This window comes from Cynocephalus volans, chromosome 17 (assembly GCF_027409185.1).
Source record: "Cynocephalus volans isolate mCynVol1 chromosome 17, mCynVol1.pri, whole genome shotgun sequence".
NCBI lineage: Eukaryota > Metazoa > Chordata > Mammalia > Dermoptera > Cynocephalidae > Cynocephalus > Cynocephalus volans.
In genome coordinates this window covers 24,186,077-24,206,332 of record NC_084476.1, presented here as the reverse complement: position 1 = coordinate 24,206,332, position 20,256 = coordinate 24,186,077, and the positions used below count along the sequence as shown (strand labels likewise).

At 39.8% G+C, this 20,256-nt stretch overlaps 1 protein-coding gene across 1 annotated transcript in view; it reads right to left on the bottom strand.

Annotated features, from left to right (window-relative positions):
- Positions 1 to 2,190: 2,190 nt before the first annotated feature.
- Positions 2,191 to 20,256, bottom strand: part of INIP (INTS3 and NABP interacting protein) — a 38,784-nt gene continuing 20,718 nt past the window's right edge. The window contains exons 3-5 of the mRNA XM_063082287.1: positions 9,858 to 9,960; positions 6,216 to 6,306; positions 2,191 to 4,873 (exon numbers count right to left, since the gene is read on the bottom strand). Coding sequence (XP_062938357.1) covers positions 4,778 to 4,873; positions 6,216 to 6,306; positions 9,858 to 9,960 — 290 coding nt within the window. The 3' untranslated portion in view covers positions 2,191 to 4,777. The remainder of the gene's footprint in view (positions 4,874 to 6,215; positions 6,307 to 9,857; positions 9,961 to 20,256) is intronic.

Here is a 20,256-nt window from a genome sequence, read left to right as displayed (position 1 = left end):
AACAATATTCAGGAATGGCAGTGGTGAGCGAGCCAGAAACTAGCTGAATCTACAGCCAGGATGGGAACTCATGAGCTGCCTCCTCCTGAGGGGTACAAGAGACCTGTTGAATTCAAGAGGAAGCCAAGTATCAGTAACAGTGGACAAAGGGGGCACTGGGAAAAAGCTGGAAAGGTACAGATATATTTTGGTCATTAAACCAAAGGAATTCCAGGGATCACGGTAGGGAAATCATCAGGAAAGGATGTGTCACGAAGGGTCATGGTCAGCAGGTGCAGGGGAGGAGACTGAACTACGGGGAGGGAGTGCACAGATGACTGACTTTGGTGACGATTAAGAATGGCATAAGGTAGGTAGTTGAAGCAGCACTGTGTGGTCATGAGGAGAGACTGGAGTTTTGGACTTCTGCTTTTTCACTGCCTAGCTATGTGGCTAAGAGGTTAGTTAGCAAGTTAGTACATATTGTGTTAGGGTATTTATGTGGCAAGTGACCAAAAACCTACTTTAATCCAGCTTTAACAATAATGAAAATTTACTACCTTCCATAACTGGAAATTCCAGAGGATGGGGAGGTATAGGGATCATTTGACTCAGCAGCAGCCCCGTTATATCATCAAGGACTCAGTTTATTTACATTTCTCTGCTGTACCTTTTAAGGTGGTGGCTTCACCCTAAGACTGGCATCACCTCATGGTCACAGGATAGCTATCAGCAACTCTGGGGACTACATATATGTTTACTTTTACACGTCTAAAAGAGAGAGTCCCTTTTGGTAGTGTTCTCAGAAAGGAGAGAATGCATCTTTTCCATAAGCTCAGCAAACCTCTCCTGGAATCTCATTTGAGTAACACATCCAATCCTGAACCAACTCCTGTGGTTTGGGAAATACCATGTGCTAACTGGCTTGGGCATGAGTTACCTGAACCAATCAATGTGGCAAAAGGGACCTACCTTGATTAGTTTGGAGTGTGTAAGGCCTACTCTTGTTCCCGGGGCAGAGTCTGTTTCCCCTAAAGGACACTGGCTGTTGGGGAATAAACATATGAGTATTGTTAGGAAGGGGGAAAGAAGAATGAATGCTGAGTAGATTCCTAAAAATATCCACCTCACCACCTCATTGAGCTGTTGTGAAGATTAAATTAATACTGTGTGAGGATGCCTCGCTTTTCCTTCCTAAAAGGTTCTTGGAGGTAGAAATATAGAAGAAAGGTTGGTAGGCGAGGGAGGTGAGCAAAGAGAAATCGAGGGGAAAGGACCAAAACCTAAATGGAAGACATAGCAGAGGAAAATGAGGCTGGGACAAGAGGTGGATATAAACAGAACACACCTATTTCTGAGTGCTCCATAAAAATTAAGAGTAATATTCCTTTGGTGCCTCACAAGTTCCCCTTTCCCAAAAGCTGATGAGAGCTGAGTTGGTTCATGTCTGTACCTGCCTGTGCCCCCAAATGTTAGATGGTTCCCAGCTTTGTACCAAACTAAAGATATTTGCCTCACTCACTCTGGAATTCAAGACCCTCTGGAATATGAATCCAGCCTACCGTTGGCCACGTTTCTTATTATCTGCCTATACGAATCCATCCAGTCAAATTGGACTTTTGGTAGCTTCACAATAGACCCTACACCTGCTCTCCTCCCTGCCTCTCTGCATGCGTTTCTTTGGTTTGAATATTGCTCCTCCTATCTTTCCTGGCTGAAATCCTCTCATCTTGAAAGCCAAGTTCAAATGCTTGTTCTCTGATGTAGTCTTCACTGGCCCTTTCAGGCTCCTGTCCTCATTCTCTCCTCACCAGTTCACACTCATTATCAGTTGAGTGTGCTTATCTCACCAGCTCTAGATTGTTGGATTCTTGAGGACAGTGACTACATTTTCCTCCTCCTCATCATAGTCCATGTTCGTTCTTTATTTGCTCATTTAAAAAGATTTATGGGTCTCACCATGCATGCAGAGGTGAGTAAGAAAAGCACTAAGTACTGGTTGAATTTAATGCTATTGAGATGGGACTTGTGTTAGCCGACAGGACATTCTCTCTGTTCATCTTCTCTTCTAAGTGTAACCATATTTGCCAAGTCTCTTGCCTCAGTGGGCCAGATACTCATATAAAGGTTGAGTTTCTACTGCCAAAGCGAAGCAAAGAAATGAGATAACTTAATGAGACAGCACGTAGATTACTGAGGAAAAAAAATCCCTTTGAAACTGAGTAATTCCAGTTTTTATTCCAGGTTCATACAAAGCACTGTCATCTGTATTATTTAGTAGGGGCTTTCAAAATGTTTTTGCCATGACTCACAGTAAAAAAATACATTTTACATACAACCCAGGTCATAAATATTCTTTCATTCATTCCTTCAACAAGTAGCTATTGGACAACTACTATATGACAAATGCTATTCTAAGTGGAATACAGAATACAAGTAAAATACAAAGTAAGAGAGAAAGAAAGGAAAAGAGGAAGGAAAAGAAAGAAAAAAATCTTGCCCTCGAGGACTTTACGTACTAGTGGGACAATAAACAAAAGTAGTAAAATACACACACACACACACACACACACACACACACAGACACAGACACACACACACACACACACACACACACACAGAAGATTAATGAAGCAAAGCCACCTATTACCACATGCAGTGTACTGTTTTCTGTTTTATTTTTCTAAAAAAATGCTGGTCAGACCCCACTAAACCATCAAGTTGGCTTCTCAATTCAGTAATGGGTTGAGACCTGCAATTTGAAAAATACTGATCTAGATATTTTATGACACAGGCAGGGTCTGTGCTGTTCCCATCTTACAGATGGAGTGACACGCAATGAGACGTTAAGTGCATTTCCCAAATTCACCCACAGTCCGAGGGAAGCAGTGCTGAAACTTCACCTTGGGGCTTCTGACCGAGTCCACTGCTGCCCTTTCCATCATCCCCTGCAGTCCGCGCACCTGGCTCAGTTCCCACTTCTCTTTGATTATGAAATCTTGACCTTTGCCTGGAGCAGCTCTTCCCTCCCTTGCCAGGTGAAATCACGTTAATACTTCTAAGCCTATCTAGACTGCAGTGTGCTCCAGGATGCCTCTCACATGCCACTTACTGCATCTGGCTTGCTTTATAACTACTGGTGTACCAGAATAGGATCCTCTTCACTGTGACCTCCTTAAAAGCAGGTCTCACTCATCTTTTGTGTCCCCCATAACAGTGCTTTATAGAGTAGGTATTAATACATATGGAATTGAACTGAATTTTTTTTTTTTTTTTTTTGTCGTTTTTTTCGTGACCGGCACTCAGCCAGTGAGTGCACCGGTCAGTCCTATATAGGATCCGAACCCGCGGCGGGAGCGTCACCGTGCTGCCAGCGCAGCACTCTACCAAGTGCGCCACGGGCTCGGCCCTGAACTGAATTTTTAAGTGACTCAAACCAGAGGGGTGGAGGGAAGTGCTTACTAGCCTGACTACAAGACTTAGGTAACATCTATTTAAAACACTGAGACTAGAAAGGATACCACTGGTAAAAAGATCTCTTTACCTGGGTTACAAAAGTCAAACATTAGGTAGAGGCTTCAATAGTAAAAACTATGCAATGTTTTATCTCCTCAGTATCAGTAGAAAGATTTAGAACCATGTCAGTATATCACAAATCACACAGAACAGAAACTTAGTGAAATTAATTCAAGAAAATGAGGGCTATTATAAGGAGGCCCATGGAATAGCTGGATGGACCTGAAGGACAGGAACTAGGGGCCCTCGGGGGAGCTCCTCAGCAGCTGGGGTAAGGGCACTATTGCTGTAATGGTGACCATTACTATGGGGACAGCTGCTGACTCACCCAAATGAAGGAAATCAGTTCAAATTCTCAAGAGCAAGAATCTAAATGACACAGCCAATTCTAGAATTGTCTACTCTTGCTTCACTTAATTTGGGTAGAATGGAGGTATGTGATTAGTGAAGATATCTAGGGAAGGGCTGGCCGGTTAGCTCAGTTGGTTAGAGCATGGTGTTATAACACCAAGGTCAAGGGTTTGGATCCCCATACCAGGAAGTTGCTAAAAAAAAAAAAAAGAAAGAAAATATCTAGGGAAAAAGGGAGAGAAGAAACTCTTTGAAAAGGGAATAGAAGTTTAACTAAATATTGAACCAAACTGGAATTTTAAATTTAAATTTTGTCCTACCATCACAGAATATGGGGACTCAAGGCCAAGATGAGGTCAGTTATAAAAAGTTATACAAAATACTAAATCTGTGATATAGTGTAAATATAATTTCAACCCTATTAAAAGTAAAAAAAAAAAAAAAAGTACATTTTAGCTAAATGACCTCTACATTTCATGGATCTACAAATCCATGAACATATAAACATATCATGAAAATTCTGTATAACAGGTATGTTATACAATTCTCTAACCCATGGTTTCCAGACTCTATTTTGAGTCAGATTCTAATTCTGTAGGACTAGGGAAGGGTGGTGGGGACTGCATATTTAAATAAGCATGCAAGATTCTGTTAAAGGTGGGTCATGTTGAGAAAGTTGCTTAACCTAACTCATTCCTACTTAAAAGTAATTAAAATGGGGCTCAACTGACAAATTTTTAAATAGAATAAAAATGGACAATAAAATTACATGGGCACATCATTTATATAGCAGTAACACTAAATAAGAGCATGTACAAATTTAAAAAATATAAAAGTTCACCAAAATTCTGAAGGTCACAGTTTGTATAGCACTGAATAATACAGCTTTGGCATGTGATATTACAAAGTCACTTTCATCATGAATTCTTCTTCATTCTGGGTCAAGGCGAGGTAAAACGGGAAGAATAAGATTCCCAAATGCAGAGTCTTGAGTTATGAAGTATCCAGATGAATGTGCATGAGCATGCTGGGAAAGATATAAAAAAAAAAAAGGCAAGCCATTAAGAGTCACAATTTTTCAATGAAAGCATTAAAATTACTTATCCTTTCTGAATGTTCGAGACGAAATTTATTTAAAAATCAGCTCTTACACTGCTAATTTTAAGTACACAGGAGATAGACAATAATGCAGAGTTTGTATTTACAAGCTGCAACATGTACTCATTTATCATCCCCTGTGATTCTCTTCAGTCAATAAATAAGTCAAAGACATGAACTGCTTTGTTCCTTGGAGTAAGGAAAACTAGGATCAAAAGTCCCAAAGTAGGGCCGGCCCGTGGCTCACTCGGGAGAGTGTGGTGCTGATAACACCAAGGCCCCGGGTTCGGATCCCATATAGGGATGGCCGGTTAGCTCACTGGGTGAGCGTGGTGCTAACAACACCAAATCAAGGGTTAAGATCCCCTTACCGGTCATCTTTTGAAAAAAAAAAAGGTCCCAAAGTACTCTGCTCTTGGTCAACAAAGCAGGAGCTTGAGGAAGAAGGGTAATAGTTGGAAGAAGAGGGGGAAAAATGCAGTGATTACTGGTGACTAAAATATCAACATTGGTAGAGAATTTTGTAATATAAATAGCAGAAAACCACCAGTGACTTCCTCTATCATTAAAAAAGAGGAGGACTGTTTTTAGGTCATCTAAAATGAGATGATCTTTTTATAATGTCCTTTTCAATTCTGGAATTCTAAGGTTTAAAAGCATAGGTGATTAAATTATGCCTACAAACAAAACAAAACCTATGTTGTGTCCAAGGTCTTGGGGAATCTTAACTTATCCAAGATGAATGTAATACTAAAATCATTTATTACTCTAAAAAATAATATATATTTTTTTAAACTGATGGAGCATCAAATTCCTAATCCTATGGTAATAGTTAGCCTTTAAACATTTCCTGCACAATAGGTGTGTTGACCATTAAAAAAAAATCCAAACAATAATAAACCAATAAGACTATCAAAGGATGTAATGACATGACAAATCTGAAAAAATATGTACTAATAAACTAGCCAGTTCAATCTGTAAGATCATCCTGTCCATCCAAATATCCTAAACTCTTGTGCACAAGCAATCCCTTGGCACGTATAGCACAGAATCAATCACGACCATGTTAACACCATAAAAGACATTTTCATTATTGCTGTATTGGTCCGTCAAATCCTTTGAGCATGATTGAACATCAGCAAACCACTGCAATTATGTGTGGAACATTTTTATCGATATTGCTCCACTGAAATACAAAATAACCACTGTGCTTGCTTCTAAGACCCACAAACTCTCCAATGAGACAGGAATGTCAGTTACACGTTGCTCACCTGCAAAGCTGCCTTCTGTTGGGCTGCAATATGCTGCTGCTCAGCATGATCCCGGAAGTCCTTATTAAGAGAGGGTCTCGAGAGTGCAATGCTAAAATGGGAATCTGAGTCACTTGGCTGCTTAAGGCAGAAACATCCTTACTTTTTTGTTTTTGATGGTAGTAAATTATCTTATTTAAAATTATTGTTGACAAATAAAAATTGTATATATTTAAACAATTTGTGATGTTTTGATTTTTACATACATTGTAAAATGGTTAAATCAAGCTAATGAACATACCCCATATACTTATTTTTTGCTGTGAAAACATTTAAGATCTCCTCTCTTAGCAATTTGCAAGTATGCAATGCATCATAATTAACTATAGACAACATGTTGTACAATAAATCTCCTGAAGAGTTATCCTTACTTCTGAATCACATTTTTCATTATATATTCTTTACAGGGATAAAAAGACCTTCCAAAATAAGTCTTTTTCCTTTTCCCACTATCTACATTAATTTATATGAAGAAAGCCTATTTACTGGGATTTCAAAAGATTTTTTTTTTTTATTTATAATTTATGTTCCTCTACTTTCAAACAGATTTGAGGTACTACAGTCTATCATAATCCCTATTAACATTATTATTTTTTTTTCCCATTTTTATTCCACAGGTCTGCTAAATTATTATTATTATTTATTTTTAAATTTTATTTTGTCGATATACATTGTGGTTGATTATAACATTATTTTTAAAAACAGTTAAAACAAATCACGTAATATTCACCAACAGTAAAACGATATTTGTTTATATAATATTTAAATTAAAATTTTCATGGCCATGTTCCACATAGGTTGAACTACTATGAACAATAATCAAACTTAAGAGGTACTTATTCACCAGATTCTAGAGCAGATACTAGTTGCCTGTCTTTGTACTGAACACTAGGGGTATAAAAATATGCAAGACAAAGCTCACAGACAACAGCAATGATGATGGAATGTGATGCAGGCTATAACAGGGGAATTAATAAGGACACAATATAGCTGGAAGGATAATGATCATGGAAAATATTATAAAATGTAGAACCTTATCTAACAGTAATAGATCTCCAAAGAGTGTTAAGCAACAGGGAGTGACGTGATCAGAAGTACCATACTGTGGTTAAGAAAGACCACTACTATGGCAGACAATGTTGGTCAGCTCCTCGACAACTGTTTATCTACCTTTTTCCTTGCTAATGGAACCCAAACTTGGTTCAATCATCAGTGGTCCTATGCTTCAGGGCAGGCCAGGCTCATCCCCCAGAGGGTGAACCCTGCCTCGTGTAAGACAATGCTATTTCCCTTGCTGGTTTCTGGTTTAGGCAAGAGAAAAGTCCACAATTCTGGGCAAGTGGACTTGATAGGTGGTCTGTCGGAAGGCTTCTGAGAATGCTTTCCTCACTCTTACCAAAGGGACATACCGTAGGAACCTTTCTGGCTTTTGCCTGCATAGGTGGTTTGGTGCAGGGGTGATACCTGGGCTACTGCAGTCATATTTCGACCTTGAGGGAGCTGCTGAAAGCAGAAAGGAAAGGTGGTAGAAGCTGGACCACTGATGACACTGTTCTGCTACTGAATTAAGCCACTTTGGAACTACCTATCTTCACACTCCTGGCTAACATATATCCTAATGTTTATGCCGATTTTGTTGGTTTTCTGTTACTTCCAGATTAAAGCAACCTAACTGACACAAATGATGAATGTATTTGAGGAGAGTAAGACCACAGAAAATTTAGTGAGGTAGTAGTTTTAGTAACTGAGACAAGAAATTAGAGTGGCCAGGACCAGGAAATCAGCAGCAGCAATGAAGAAAAATGGACAGATTTGAGACACATTTCAAAGAACATACACCACAAAATGCTGTTTAGGTCAACAACAGACCACACATAGGATGGTGGGCCCATAAGATTATAATGGCTCTACTATATAGCCTAAGTGTGTAGTAGGCTATACCATCTAGGTTTGTGTAAGTGCACTCTATGATATTTACATGATGAAACTGCCTAACGATGTTTGATGCATTTCTCAGAACATGTCTCTGTCATTAATTGATGCATGACTGTATAATCACAAAAGAATGGTAAATGCTTGGAGATGAAAGTGAAAGGGAATGGTAAACAATTGATGTTCACATTTTTGACTTTGTTAACTTGTAGATGGTAGATGCCTCACCATTTGCTGAGACAGGAAACCCAAGGAGTTGGTTGAAGAAAGTGAAGGGAGGATGAGTTAAGTTTGGGACATACTAAGTTTGAAATGCCTGTGGGATGTTGAAGTAGAAATGTCCAGGAGGCAGTTTGGTGCTTAGGAGAAAGAGCTGGACTAGAGCTGCAAGTGTATAAGTTATCAGCACATAAATAACAGGTTGTGGGAGTGGATGCAACTGTCTGGTGAAAAGATGTAGTAGGAAGACTGGGAAACCTGGTCTAGAAAAGAACAGGGAGGAATGTCGACATTCAGGGGATAGGTAGTAGAGAAATGTCTGCCAAGAAAAAGAAAAAAATCAAGATAGTAGTGAATAAGTAAGAAAGTGAGGTGAGTATAAACAACTAAGAAAGTAAGCGAGAGTAAGAGAAAGAAAGAGTAAGAAAATAAGAAAGAGTAAAAGAGAAGAGTTAGGGTGGTAGCTGAATGGGATAATGCATCTGAGAGAGATACTGAGTGTATCAGAGACTAAATACAATAAAGATCATTAAGCCACCTAAATTTTACCTACTTTGCAGAATGCTTAAAAAGTAGGACACTGGCAACAATTTCAGGAGCAAAAAACATAAAAGCCTTTTTTTTAAAAGAAGGCTGTAGGTAAAATTAAATATTTTAAATAGAATATTTAAAACAATTAAGTAGTCTAATTTTAAAAGTCTAAATAGAAAATGAAGGAAACCAGAATGTCACCCCAAAATATGCCTCTTTAACATAAAAATTATTTTTGAGCTGAAGGCAATTAAGAAACAGCAAAAGGAGGAAAAGTTCTCTCTATCTTCCCTTCCCACTTTCTGCCTGAAGACAAGATATAAATTCTCCTTTACTGGAGACAACTAAAGGCTGTTAACAGAGGAATCTGCAAACAAACCTTACTCAGCTTTCTCCCATATATTTATCTTCCCACCTTTGGAAGCCTAAAATTGGTTTCCTTTGTCCTATCATTTCTCTACATATTTACTGTTCATTGTTAAGGACAGCTGTGTAAATGGAGTTCAGGCAACCATTTTAAATTACTTTTCACTGAGGTTTCTCCCGTGTGATGTGTGCTGCGTGCTGCATGCATTAATAAACTTGTTTGTTTTTCTCTTGTTAATCTATCTTTTGTTATAGGGGTCTGTCCCAACTAAGAACTAAGATGGGCAGAGGTAAAGTTTTGTGCCCCCACCCCAAACAAAACAGAGCATATAAACTGCAGTGAAAACAACCATTGCCAACCAATTTATTTGGTCCAAGAAATGTTTTATATCACTATATATAAAAATCACACAATTCTTTAAAATTTGTGTCTGTAACAAAAAATAAAGCTAAATAAAACAAAGTAAATATTTTTTTTTCAAAGTAAATATTTCCATCTGTTCTCTTGAACAATATGATTAATAATAAATATTTCCCCCAAACAGGAGTCAGTACCTAGCTCCAGGATGATTTGTTGAAGATTGGTTCTGCATAAGTAATTTTCTTTTCTCTTTGTCCAGTTCTGCCAAGATTGCAACTCTATTTTTGTTTTGAAAACCTAAAAAAGTGGGGGGGGGGGGGGGAGGATAAGGGAGAAGAGAAAGAGAAAGAGAAATAAGAAACATTTTATGTGTATGTGTGTGACCGGCAAGGGGACCGGAACCCTTGGCTTGGTGTCGCCCGCATCGCGCTCAGCCAGTGAGCACACCGGGCATCCCTATATAGGATCTGAACCCGCGGCCTCGGCACTCCCAGCGCCGCACTCTCCCGAGTGAGCCACGGCGGTCGGCAATAAGAAACATTTTAGACCTATTTTATAAACCTAGGTCATCTAGAACTCAAAAAGCAAAATTCCTATTCCCTAATGTGATGATGAACTCACTAGTAAGTACTTTCCTGAAATGGTTACTTTCCCCCTACTGCCTATTTCCTATCAACTTTAACAGCATAAAACATGGATACATATGCAAAGTATAATACTGACTCAGGACATTTAACACTTAGTTCCAAAGAATTTTAATCACCAAGGTAGAAGTTACAACATTTGTTTAAAAAAAACCAAAACAAACAAACAAAAAAACATTTGAAGTCCCAGATGCTGCAGGGACCAATCTCTATCCTGCACAATCTTTGGGAGTGCAGATTTTCTTAGTCCTCAATTTTTTTTTTTTTTTTTTTTCTTTTTTGTGACCGGTAGGGGATTGCAACCCTTGGCTTGGTGTCGCCTGCACTGCGCGAGTGCACCGGCCATGCCTATATAGGATCCGAACCCGTGGCAGGAGCGCCGCTGCGCACCCAAGCACCGCACTCTCCCGAGTGCGCCAGGGGGCCGGCCCAATTTTTTTTTTTTTTAATAAAGATGACCGGTGAGAGGATCTTAACCTTTGACTTGGTGTTGTCAGCACCACGCTCACCCAGTGAGCAAATCGCCCATCCCTATATGAGATCCGAACCCGTGGCCTTGGTGTTATCAGCACCACACTCTCCCGAGTGAGCCACAGGCCGGCCCCCTTAGTCCTCAATTTTTGGCCTCTTTTGAATGCCTCTTTCATGAGGGAAAAAGCACTACATATACTCAGATCAAAACAGTACTTTTTCTCAACAGCTTTCATTGAGAAATGACACACAGTCTTTCAAGGAACAAGTAAAAGAATCGCACCAGACCAATGTTAAATAAAAATTACAGGAGGCCATTGTTTTGAACTAAGTTTCTACACTAGGCTCCAAAAGACCAGACTAAAAATCAAAATGGAAAAAACAAAAACAAAAAAGAGGCTAGCTGGTTAGCTAAGTTGGGAAAGCTGATAACACCAAGGTCAAGGGTTTGTATCCCCATTACTAACCAGCCACAAAATAAAACAAAACAAAAAATCAAAATGGAGTCACCCCTGCTAAGTTCCACCAAATCTAAACTAAGTTGTGGTCTGACTTTCCAAGAAATCAGGAGAGATAACAGCCAATTTTCCAAACAGGCCAGTTTAAATCTTAAATAGGCATGATAATGAAGTTTCCTCTGCTTACACAAAAAGGATAGCCTGAAGTAACCTGATGTTAAATAATCAGTTGTCTTTCTATTTTTCTGTGTGAGCTGTCCCAGCCTTACAAGGAAAGTAACTGAAATGACCGGCCAATAGCTTTTTGTTCTTTATTTCTGCTTTCTTCAGCCTTTTCTGTCTATAAAACCAACCTCCTCTGACCGGCTCATTGAAACATTTTATTCTGTTTTATGGAATGAAGTGTTGCCTGACTTTAGAATCACAATGAAGCCAATTAAGATCTTTAAATTTGTTGTAATTCTGTCCTTTGACATCAGAAAGCAATTCTGAGAAAGGAATGGAGCATAACTGACAGGATACAAAGAGTTATGTCCATTGTCAAATACTTAATACTGGGCTTGATTTTCAGCTTCAAACTTAAATAAGATCTAGGACAAAGGTTGCAAAATCCTGGCCCAAGAGCAGCATCTAGCTGTGTTTTAAAAATCTGAATTAAACACCAACATGTTAACACTGAGACTGTACACAAAATTCTCAGATTTCTAGCTTCTCTTGAAGCATATCTCAAGGTCTGACAACAGGAATCTGTATGCCCCCAGGGCAACAATTATCTAAAACTAAGAAGTAGTTGTCCCTTTCAGCTGAGCACTCTGCAGCTTGTTACAATCCTTATCAGACTTGTCTATACTCACTGGGCTAGAATGAATATGGGGGGCAGGAACACTGTTCAAGCCAAGCAGACCTAAGCACTCCTAAGGATACCCACATGAGGGATTCTAAGAATTTTATAAGATTATAAAGAGGAAGAACTGGGTGGTAGGATGCATTCTTCCTGGGGAGAGGCTGAGGATGGTGCAGGATGTACGCACAAAAAGCTTTCATGATGAAATTGGGCAGAACGAGAAGCAGCTGAGACTTAGTGTTTTCAGCTAAACCCATTTTTAAACTGGGCATCAGCATACTGGCTGTGGCCATAATTCTGGCCAAAATGTGTCTCTGTCACATTCATTTTAAGAATTTATTGTATCCCATTTTCCTTCTCTGCCCACTCATGCTATGTCATCAAATTCTAGTAAAAGAAGACTCCCTCTTTTTAGAGTAGATAATTCAAAATACATTCTGATACTTCTGAAGAGATGGTTTAATGAGCCTTCCAGGTGATTCTTCACCTACTTTCATCCCAACTCTAATCCCCTTTTCCTGCCCAACCTCTTAGTTAAGTCTTCTGGGAGAAGAAGTTCTTTGGGGCCTTTACATGCCATATATCATTAGCTGCTCCACCCACCCTTACAGACAAACATGTCTCAGGAGAAGTCTTCTAGTTAAGGAAGGATTTAATACAGCTCTGAGAGAGGAAAAACCAAACTGTTTTCCCTACTCTCTACTCCGACTCAGCATAACACTTCTGATACCAGATGTGTGGGGATTTCTTCCCACACACCAAGCAATTCTCCAGTGTCCACCAGCTGGGTGTCCTGTAATTCAATTCTGACACCAATATCTTCTACCTGAAGATAGTGTCAGATCCCACAGGTTGACGGCTCAGTCCCACAAGACTGACCCCTACTTCAGATGCCAATGGCAAATAAGTAGGTTCTCACTTATACTTCTTACCAACCATCTATAATCGAGACTCTTGCTATCCCTTCCTTGGGTTTGATTAATTTGCTAGAGTGGCTCACAGAACTCAGGGAAACACTTTATTTACATTCACTGATCTGTTAATAAAGTATATTACAAAGGATACAGATGAACAGCCAGATGACAAGATGGGTAGGGCAAGGCATGTGGGAAGGGGCGCAGAGCTTCCATGCCCTCTCTTGGCAGACCACTATCCTGGCACCTTCACGTGTTCAGCTGTCCAGAAGCTCACCTGAACCCTGTCCTTTCGGGTTTTTATGGAGGCCTCATTACATAAGCATGACTGATTAAATCACTGTTCATCGGTGACCAATTCAACCTCCAGCCCTCTCCCCTCCCCAGAGGTTGGAGGGTGGGGCTGAAAGTTCCAACCCTTTTATCACATGGTTGGTTCCCCTGAAAACCAGGCCCCATCCTGAAGCTATCCAAGAGCCCACCAAGAGTCACCTCATTAGAACAAAAGATGCTCCTGTCACCTAGGAAACTACAAAGTTCAAGAGCTCTGTGTCAGAAACGGGGGTCAAAGACTAAATGTCAGAACAAAATATTCTCCTACTTCTCCTATCGGTCAGGAAATTACAGGGGTTTTCGGAGCTCTATGTCAGAAACCCTGGTTAGAAACCAAATACATATTTCTTATTATATCTCAATATCACAACAGCCAAATTCCAAGGATGTACTATTTGTACAATTAGTTATTTCTGAAAGAACAGTAAGAAGGTATTTTTCTATCTCAATTTTGGATTCAGAAAGAAGAAATGAAGCAGAACAGTAGGAAATACTAAAGTTTAAATCAATGTAGAATTCTTCCCAGGATGTCAGATAAGACTTATTAAAGCATTATAAGCATTAAAGCAGTATCAGACTTATAAACATTATAACTGTTTATGAAAACAGTTATTATTTGCTTAGGATAGTTTGTTTAAAGGCAGGCAAATTAATTCATGTTAAATGAAAAGGTTAAAGTAGTCCTCAAAGGCTCCTTCCAGCTCCAACACATGAAGATTCTATAATTTCCCCCAAATGTCTGCCCCTCTGAAAATTCTCGGCTATCTTAATATTTGTGATATTTATGCCAGTGAATACCAATGCTATGGTAAAAGGTGCCATATATAATAATAATTGAAACTATGTCAAAATATTGTTAAGGAAACATCATTAGCAAAGCAATATAGAATTACTAGCCCACTGGGCTGGCCTGTGGCTCACTTGGGAGAGTGTGGTGCTGATAACACCAAGGCCACAGGTTCAGATCCCTATATAGGGATGGCCGGTTAGCTCACTTGGGAGAGTGTGGTGCTGACAACACCAAGTCAAGGGCTAAGATCCCCTTACCAGTCATCTTAAAAAAAAAAAAGAATTACTAGCCCACTGACTTAGAAAGTCAGAAATAACAACTATCTGGCAGAGATAGAGAAATGAGGGCAGAAATAAAGTGTACCCCAACCCCAAGCCCTCTGCCATTTGGCATGCAACTGCGTATTTCAATATTAATATCTTTCTTCAAACCAAAATGGAGTTAAGAGATTCTCAGATTCCCAGATTTAAACACAAGGCTGGTCAGATAACTATTTTGAGGAGGAGAAATCTGGTATCTTTCTGGTATTTTGGAATACCACAGTGACTCTCATTTAATGGCCGTGTATCTCCCCCAGAAACAGCCACAGAGAGATCATTATTCTACAGACTTCAATAATGTTTGAATTCCAGGCTACAGTAGTGAAAGAAAGTGAACCGAGATGCCGGGTACTATTCAAGCTTTATTAAAGAAAGAAAATCTGCTGGGCTGTGCTCAAAGCAGCAGGCAGCCCAGGGCTTCCCTGAAAATGGGGACAGCACCAGGTGTGGAGGTGGTAGAGCTTATATTGGTATGTTGGCGCCGAGAGCTGGGTGATACCATCAAGGAGGGTCATTATGCTAATATGGATTGGGGTGGAGAACTGCGTCCTTGCGGAAGCAAAAGGGGTTTCTATTTAAGTCAGGAGGCTTCTCATAAAGGGAAGGGGGAGGGGAGGGGTGGAGGTGGGCGGCACTATTTTGTACTTGGGCTTGTCTCAAGTGGCACTGGTTATGTTGCAGATATATTAAGTATTATTTTCACTGTTTTTCCCCATGAATTTCTAGATGTCTTAATACTTGAGACATTCTTTAGGAAATTATTTCATGTTTGGATTATTATTTTTATTTTTAAATAATTCTTTCTCTTTAAATAGTGATCAGAACTAAATTTAAAATGTATAGATGTTTGTCATATATAACTAAACAAGTAGAACTGGATGACAACTCAAAAAACCTCATCCATTAGAAACTTAAATTGAATGTACTTTTGCACTTTGTACCAAATACTTGTTCAGTGTATTAGTCAGGGTTCTCCAAGAGATACAGAACCAATAGGATATGTATATAGACATAGGAGAGGGGATTTATTAGGGGAATTGGCTCATGTGATTATGACAGCTGAGAAGTCCCACAATAGGTCATCTGCAAGCTGGAGACCCTGGGATGCTGACAGCATGACTCAGTCCAGAACTAAAAGCCTCAGAAGGAAGGAAGTTGATGGCAATTCCCGGAATCCAAAGGCTGGGGAGCCTCAAGTTCTGATGTCCAAGGACGGGGAGAAGAGTGTATCCCAGCTCCAGTGGATAGAGAAATACATTTTCCTTTTCCTCCGTTTTTGTTCTCTCTGGCCTTCAGCTGATTGGATAGTGCCTGCCCATATTGATGGGGGATCTTTCCCACCTCAGGCTCACAAGCTAATCGCCTCTGGAAACACCATCACAGACACACCCCAAAATAATGCTTTACCAGGTTTCTAGATACTCTTTAATCTAGTCAAGTTGATACCTAAAATTAACTATCACAGTCAGCCATGTAAATTCTGATTGGGTAGTCTAACTAGAGGTTAAACCAGAGGTTCCCAAACTTTAACAGTTCACAGGGGACCCTTAGTATCTAAATTTTTGCAGGACACCCCCAGGCCAGCAGAAACACCTAACAGTTTTGTTTAGTAAGTAGTTAGGTACAAACAACCTAATAAGTATGTACTAATATTTTGTAGTTGTTTTAAAAAATAGTACACATAAACTGAAAGAAAAAAATATTTAATTTCATTTTCCACCATCCTCATTCCTTGTTCAACACTAATTTCTTGTTTGTTATCAAAGCAACTGCCAAAAACCCAACTTTCCAAAGATACGACTTCATTAAAAGGAATGCAATGCACTATAGAAACTGTAAATTACCTCATGCTACTTCGTGTGGTGTCCAACAAGTAACAAGTTTTCAAAGGAAACACAGCAATACTTGATATTTGTTGGACTAATCTGTAAGAGATTATTTAATTGTTGGAAGATATTTTATTGTTCCCTTTATTTGTATTATTTCCCTTATTTGTATTGATATTTATTGTTCTCTAATTTGTAAACCACTTTGGGAGATTGCCCTAATAAAATAGGAGAGAAATTGTCATTCAGTTGCTTTGGTAGTAATTGAAGAAAAGGTTTAAAGCTGTGGTGTACAAACTATGCACCATGGCACCCTAAGACACCACAGAAAAATCCCAGAGGCCTCATTTTGGTCTAAGGAGCTAGAGTTTTAGCGATAATAGTAGTGCCATATCTTAGGGCAGGAAAAAAAAAAAATCAAGATGGGCTTGGAATATCTTGTCAGAAAGCAAGACTTTTTTAAGGCCCAAGGTAGTGCTAAAAGGACAAAGGAGGCAGACAAATTAGCCAGCAAGGCTGTCACAATTTGAACATTAAGGAGAGAATAATAATTATAGCTAAATGGTATAAATTGAGCCTGTGTAAGCCACGAATTCATAATGAGATGCGAAAGGGAAAGTTAAAGTACAAAATAAGGGTGAAAATAATAGGGTATTTAATGTCTTATTATGGTAATAATGAGGTTGGTGTTAACATTTAGGTGTTTTGTTTCTCCCGTTAAGTACATGTCTGTTTATAAAGTATAGCTGTGTACTTTTTTGTTTCTTTACAAGGGAGGGGTAGATACAGGGAATTGTGACTAAGATAAATAGTCCTAGAAAAAACAAGTCATGTACCAAGAACAGGAAAGTTGGATCAGCACAGGTCCTCATACACACACATCATTTAAAAAAGAGATCCAGTGGTTGATGAGCACCCACGGTCACACACAATGACCAAGTAGAAACTGTGAGTTCTAATTGTGTGAGTTAGCCAAATACCCTAAAGAGAGCTAACTGTACAGATCTGATTTCTGATCTCTTGGGAGAGGAAACATAATTCTTGGCAATAATGCTACCAGAAAAGGGCAATTCTTAATGACAACAGAACACTGGGTTATGAAACACCAATCAACCCCAAAATAAAGAGTATTTTGATTCAGGCAATAACTGCAGGTTGCAAGAAAGAAGGTGGCTATGAGAAAGGCATGAGCTTTCAAAGAAAATCTCACTAACTTAGCAGGTAAGTTTAATTACAGAAGGGACCCAATGCACACCAACACAGCTTTAGGTCACATACCAACAGAGCTTTTGGTTAAGCTTTAGGCATAACCAAATCTTACACTTTAAGTAAGAATCAAATACATCAACAACCCTCAACTCTGGCTAATATGAAATCTTGTTTGTTTTTGGTAGTGGTAAGATTACCATAACCTTAAGAAGATACAGAAAAATTACTATAATTCTGGGAAAAAATCTGGGAAGATTATTATAACCCCAGGAAAATATTAAAAAAAAAAAAAAAATACAGAGTGCCTAAATTAAACCTACAGGTTAATATTTTAAAATAGGTTTTAATTTTAAGTAAGAAAGTTTTTAGTAGTAAGTTTTGTAAACACTATATGAAGTGTTTGAAGTATTAAAGAAACCACATTAATTATAACTGTAATTTATTAATTTTTTTAGAAGATGACCGGTAATGGGATCTTTAACCCTTGACTTGGTGTTGTCAGCACCACGCTCTCCCAAGTGAGCCAACTGGCCATCCCTATATAGGGATCTGAACCCTTGACTTGGTGTTATCAGCACCATACTCTCCCAAGTGAGCCATGGGCCAGCCCTTAAATTTAAATTGTTATTAAAGTGAATGCTATGGGTTGAATGTGTCCTCCAAAAGTTCATGTGTTGGAAACTTGATCCCCATTATAACAGTGTTAAGAGGGTGAAATATCTGATCATGGTATTTGAAAGGTGGGGCCTATAAGAGGTGATTGGATTGTGAGGACTATGCCTTTGTGAAAGGATTAATCCATTCATGGAGTAATGGTTAATGGTTTAATGGATTACCGTGGGCGTAGACTGGTGGCTTTATAAGGAGAGCACATGAAAGCAGTCTTGTCATTCTCGGCACGTGATACCCTGTATTGCCCTGGGACTCTGTGGAGAGTTCCCATTCAGAAGAAGGCCCTCACCAGAGGCACTCCTGGACACTGGACTTCTCAGCCTCTAAAACTGTAAGAAATAAATTTCATTTCTTTATAAATTACCCAGTTTCTCACATATTCTGTTAAAAGCAACAGAAAATGGACTAATACAGAGAATAACTAACTAAATAATAATAAAGAGATCCCGTGGTTGACGAGCACCCATGGTCACATTGTGATTTTAATTAATTTCTAAATGTTTAAAATTTTTTATTTTATAACGTTAGTGTATTAGATGAGTAGGTATAATAGACTGAGTATTAAATAACGGGCAGTGATGAGTATTTTTCTCTGAAAGGACGAGTCGACACCAGTTGATGTTCCACCGGAGAGAGCTCGTTTATTAGGCGGCACACACACATATATATAGGGCTTTTAGGGAAGGCTGATTGGCTTAAAATACAATCCCTACTTAGAGGGCAACCAGCGCCTTGAGGGGTGTGGCCAAGAAGGACTTATGTGATCAGGGTGTGATCCCTTGGGGCATTTGGGTTCTCACATTCCTCCCTTTTTCTTGTTTTAGGAAAGGGGACGTTGAAGTCATCGAGCTACTTCCTGCTGAACTGGGGCGTTGTGGGGGGGGGCAAAGGGAGGAAGGTATATAAATACCCATTATGAAACCCCAAAGGAGGGTGGAGAAACAAGTAATTTTAAAAAAGGGGAAAAGTCCATAAACGTTCCTTGAAGGTTCCATTGCACCAGAAGAAAGAGCCTGGTGGGGCGAAGGTGTGGTTATAAATGGTTGAGGAAGGGAAACGTTTAAGGGGACGGCCGCCAGGAGCGGTCGCATGAGAGATCTGTTGCCAGGTGTAATTGGGTGACCCTGGGGAGCTAGCAGAGGGGCCTGAAAGCTCCCTGGGTGAGATGAAAAGAACAGGAGAAGGCCAAGGATGACAGGACATGGGCCTTCCCACTTAGGGGTTAGGGGGGTTTTGGGTTCCGGGGAAGTGTAGAATACTAATTGGCCTGGGCTGAGTGAAAGGTTATTTTTGGAAAGTGACGGATCTGGAAGTAGCCAGTCCTGGTACTTCCATAATTCGGTGCGAAGGTGGGAGAGCAAGGGTAAGGCCATGGTGGGTGGTATGGGTCCTTCAGTTGCTGTGATCCCCGGGGGTAGGAGGGGCCTACCATACATGACTTCAAAAGGGGAAAGATTGGAGGGCTTTTTTGGGAGAGCTCTGGTCTTGAGTAGAGCGAGAGGAAGAAGACGGACCCAATCAAGGTGTAATTCCAGAGACAATTTAGTTAGTATGGTTCTCTCTACCTTTCCAGATGCCTGAGGTCGGTAAGGGCAATGTAGTTGCCAGGGGAGAGAGAGTGACTGGGAGAGTTTTTGTATTATCTGGGCAGTAAATTCAGGTCCATTGTCAGATTCAATGGAAGTGGGCATCCCAAATCGTGGGATGATTTGGGAAAGGAGAGTCTGGGCTATGGTGGAGGCCTTTTTATTGGATGTTGGGAATGCCTCTACCCATCCTGAAAAGGTATCAACAAACACCAAGAGGTATTTGAGGCGCCGGACAGAAGGCATGTGCGTAAAATCGACTTGCCAGTCGGCCGCGGATGTGAGACCTCTGGCCTGGTGGGAGGGGTATGGCCCAGGTTTGAGAGGGGTGTTAGGATTGGTACGCTGGCAGATTGTGCATGAGGAGGAATTTTTTGCAAGAGGGCTTTGTCAGATGGGGTGACTAAGAAGAAGGCTTGTAAAAACTGGGATAAAGCTTGGGGGCTAGAGTGAAACAGGTCATGGTGTTACCCTTGGTGTTAAGCAGACCGCGTTCTTTCCAAATGGCCTTCAGCTAGAACGCAGG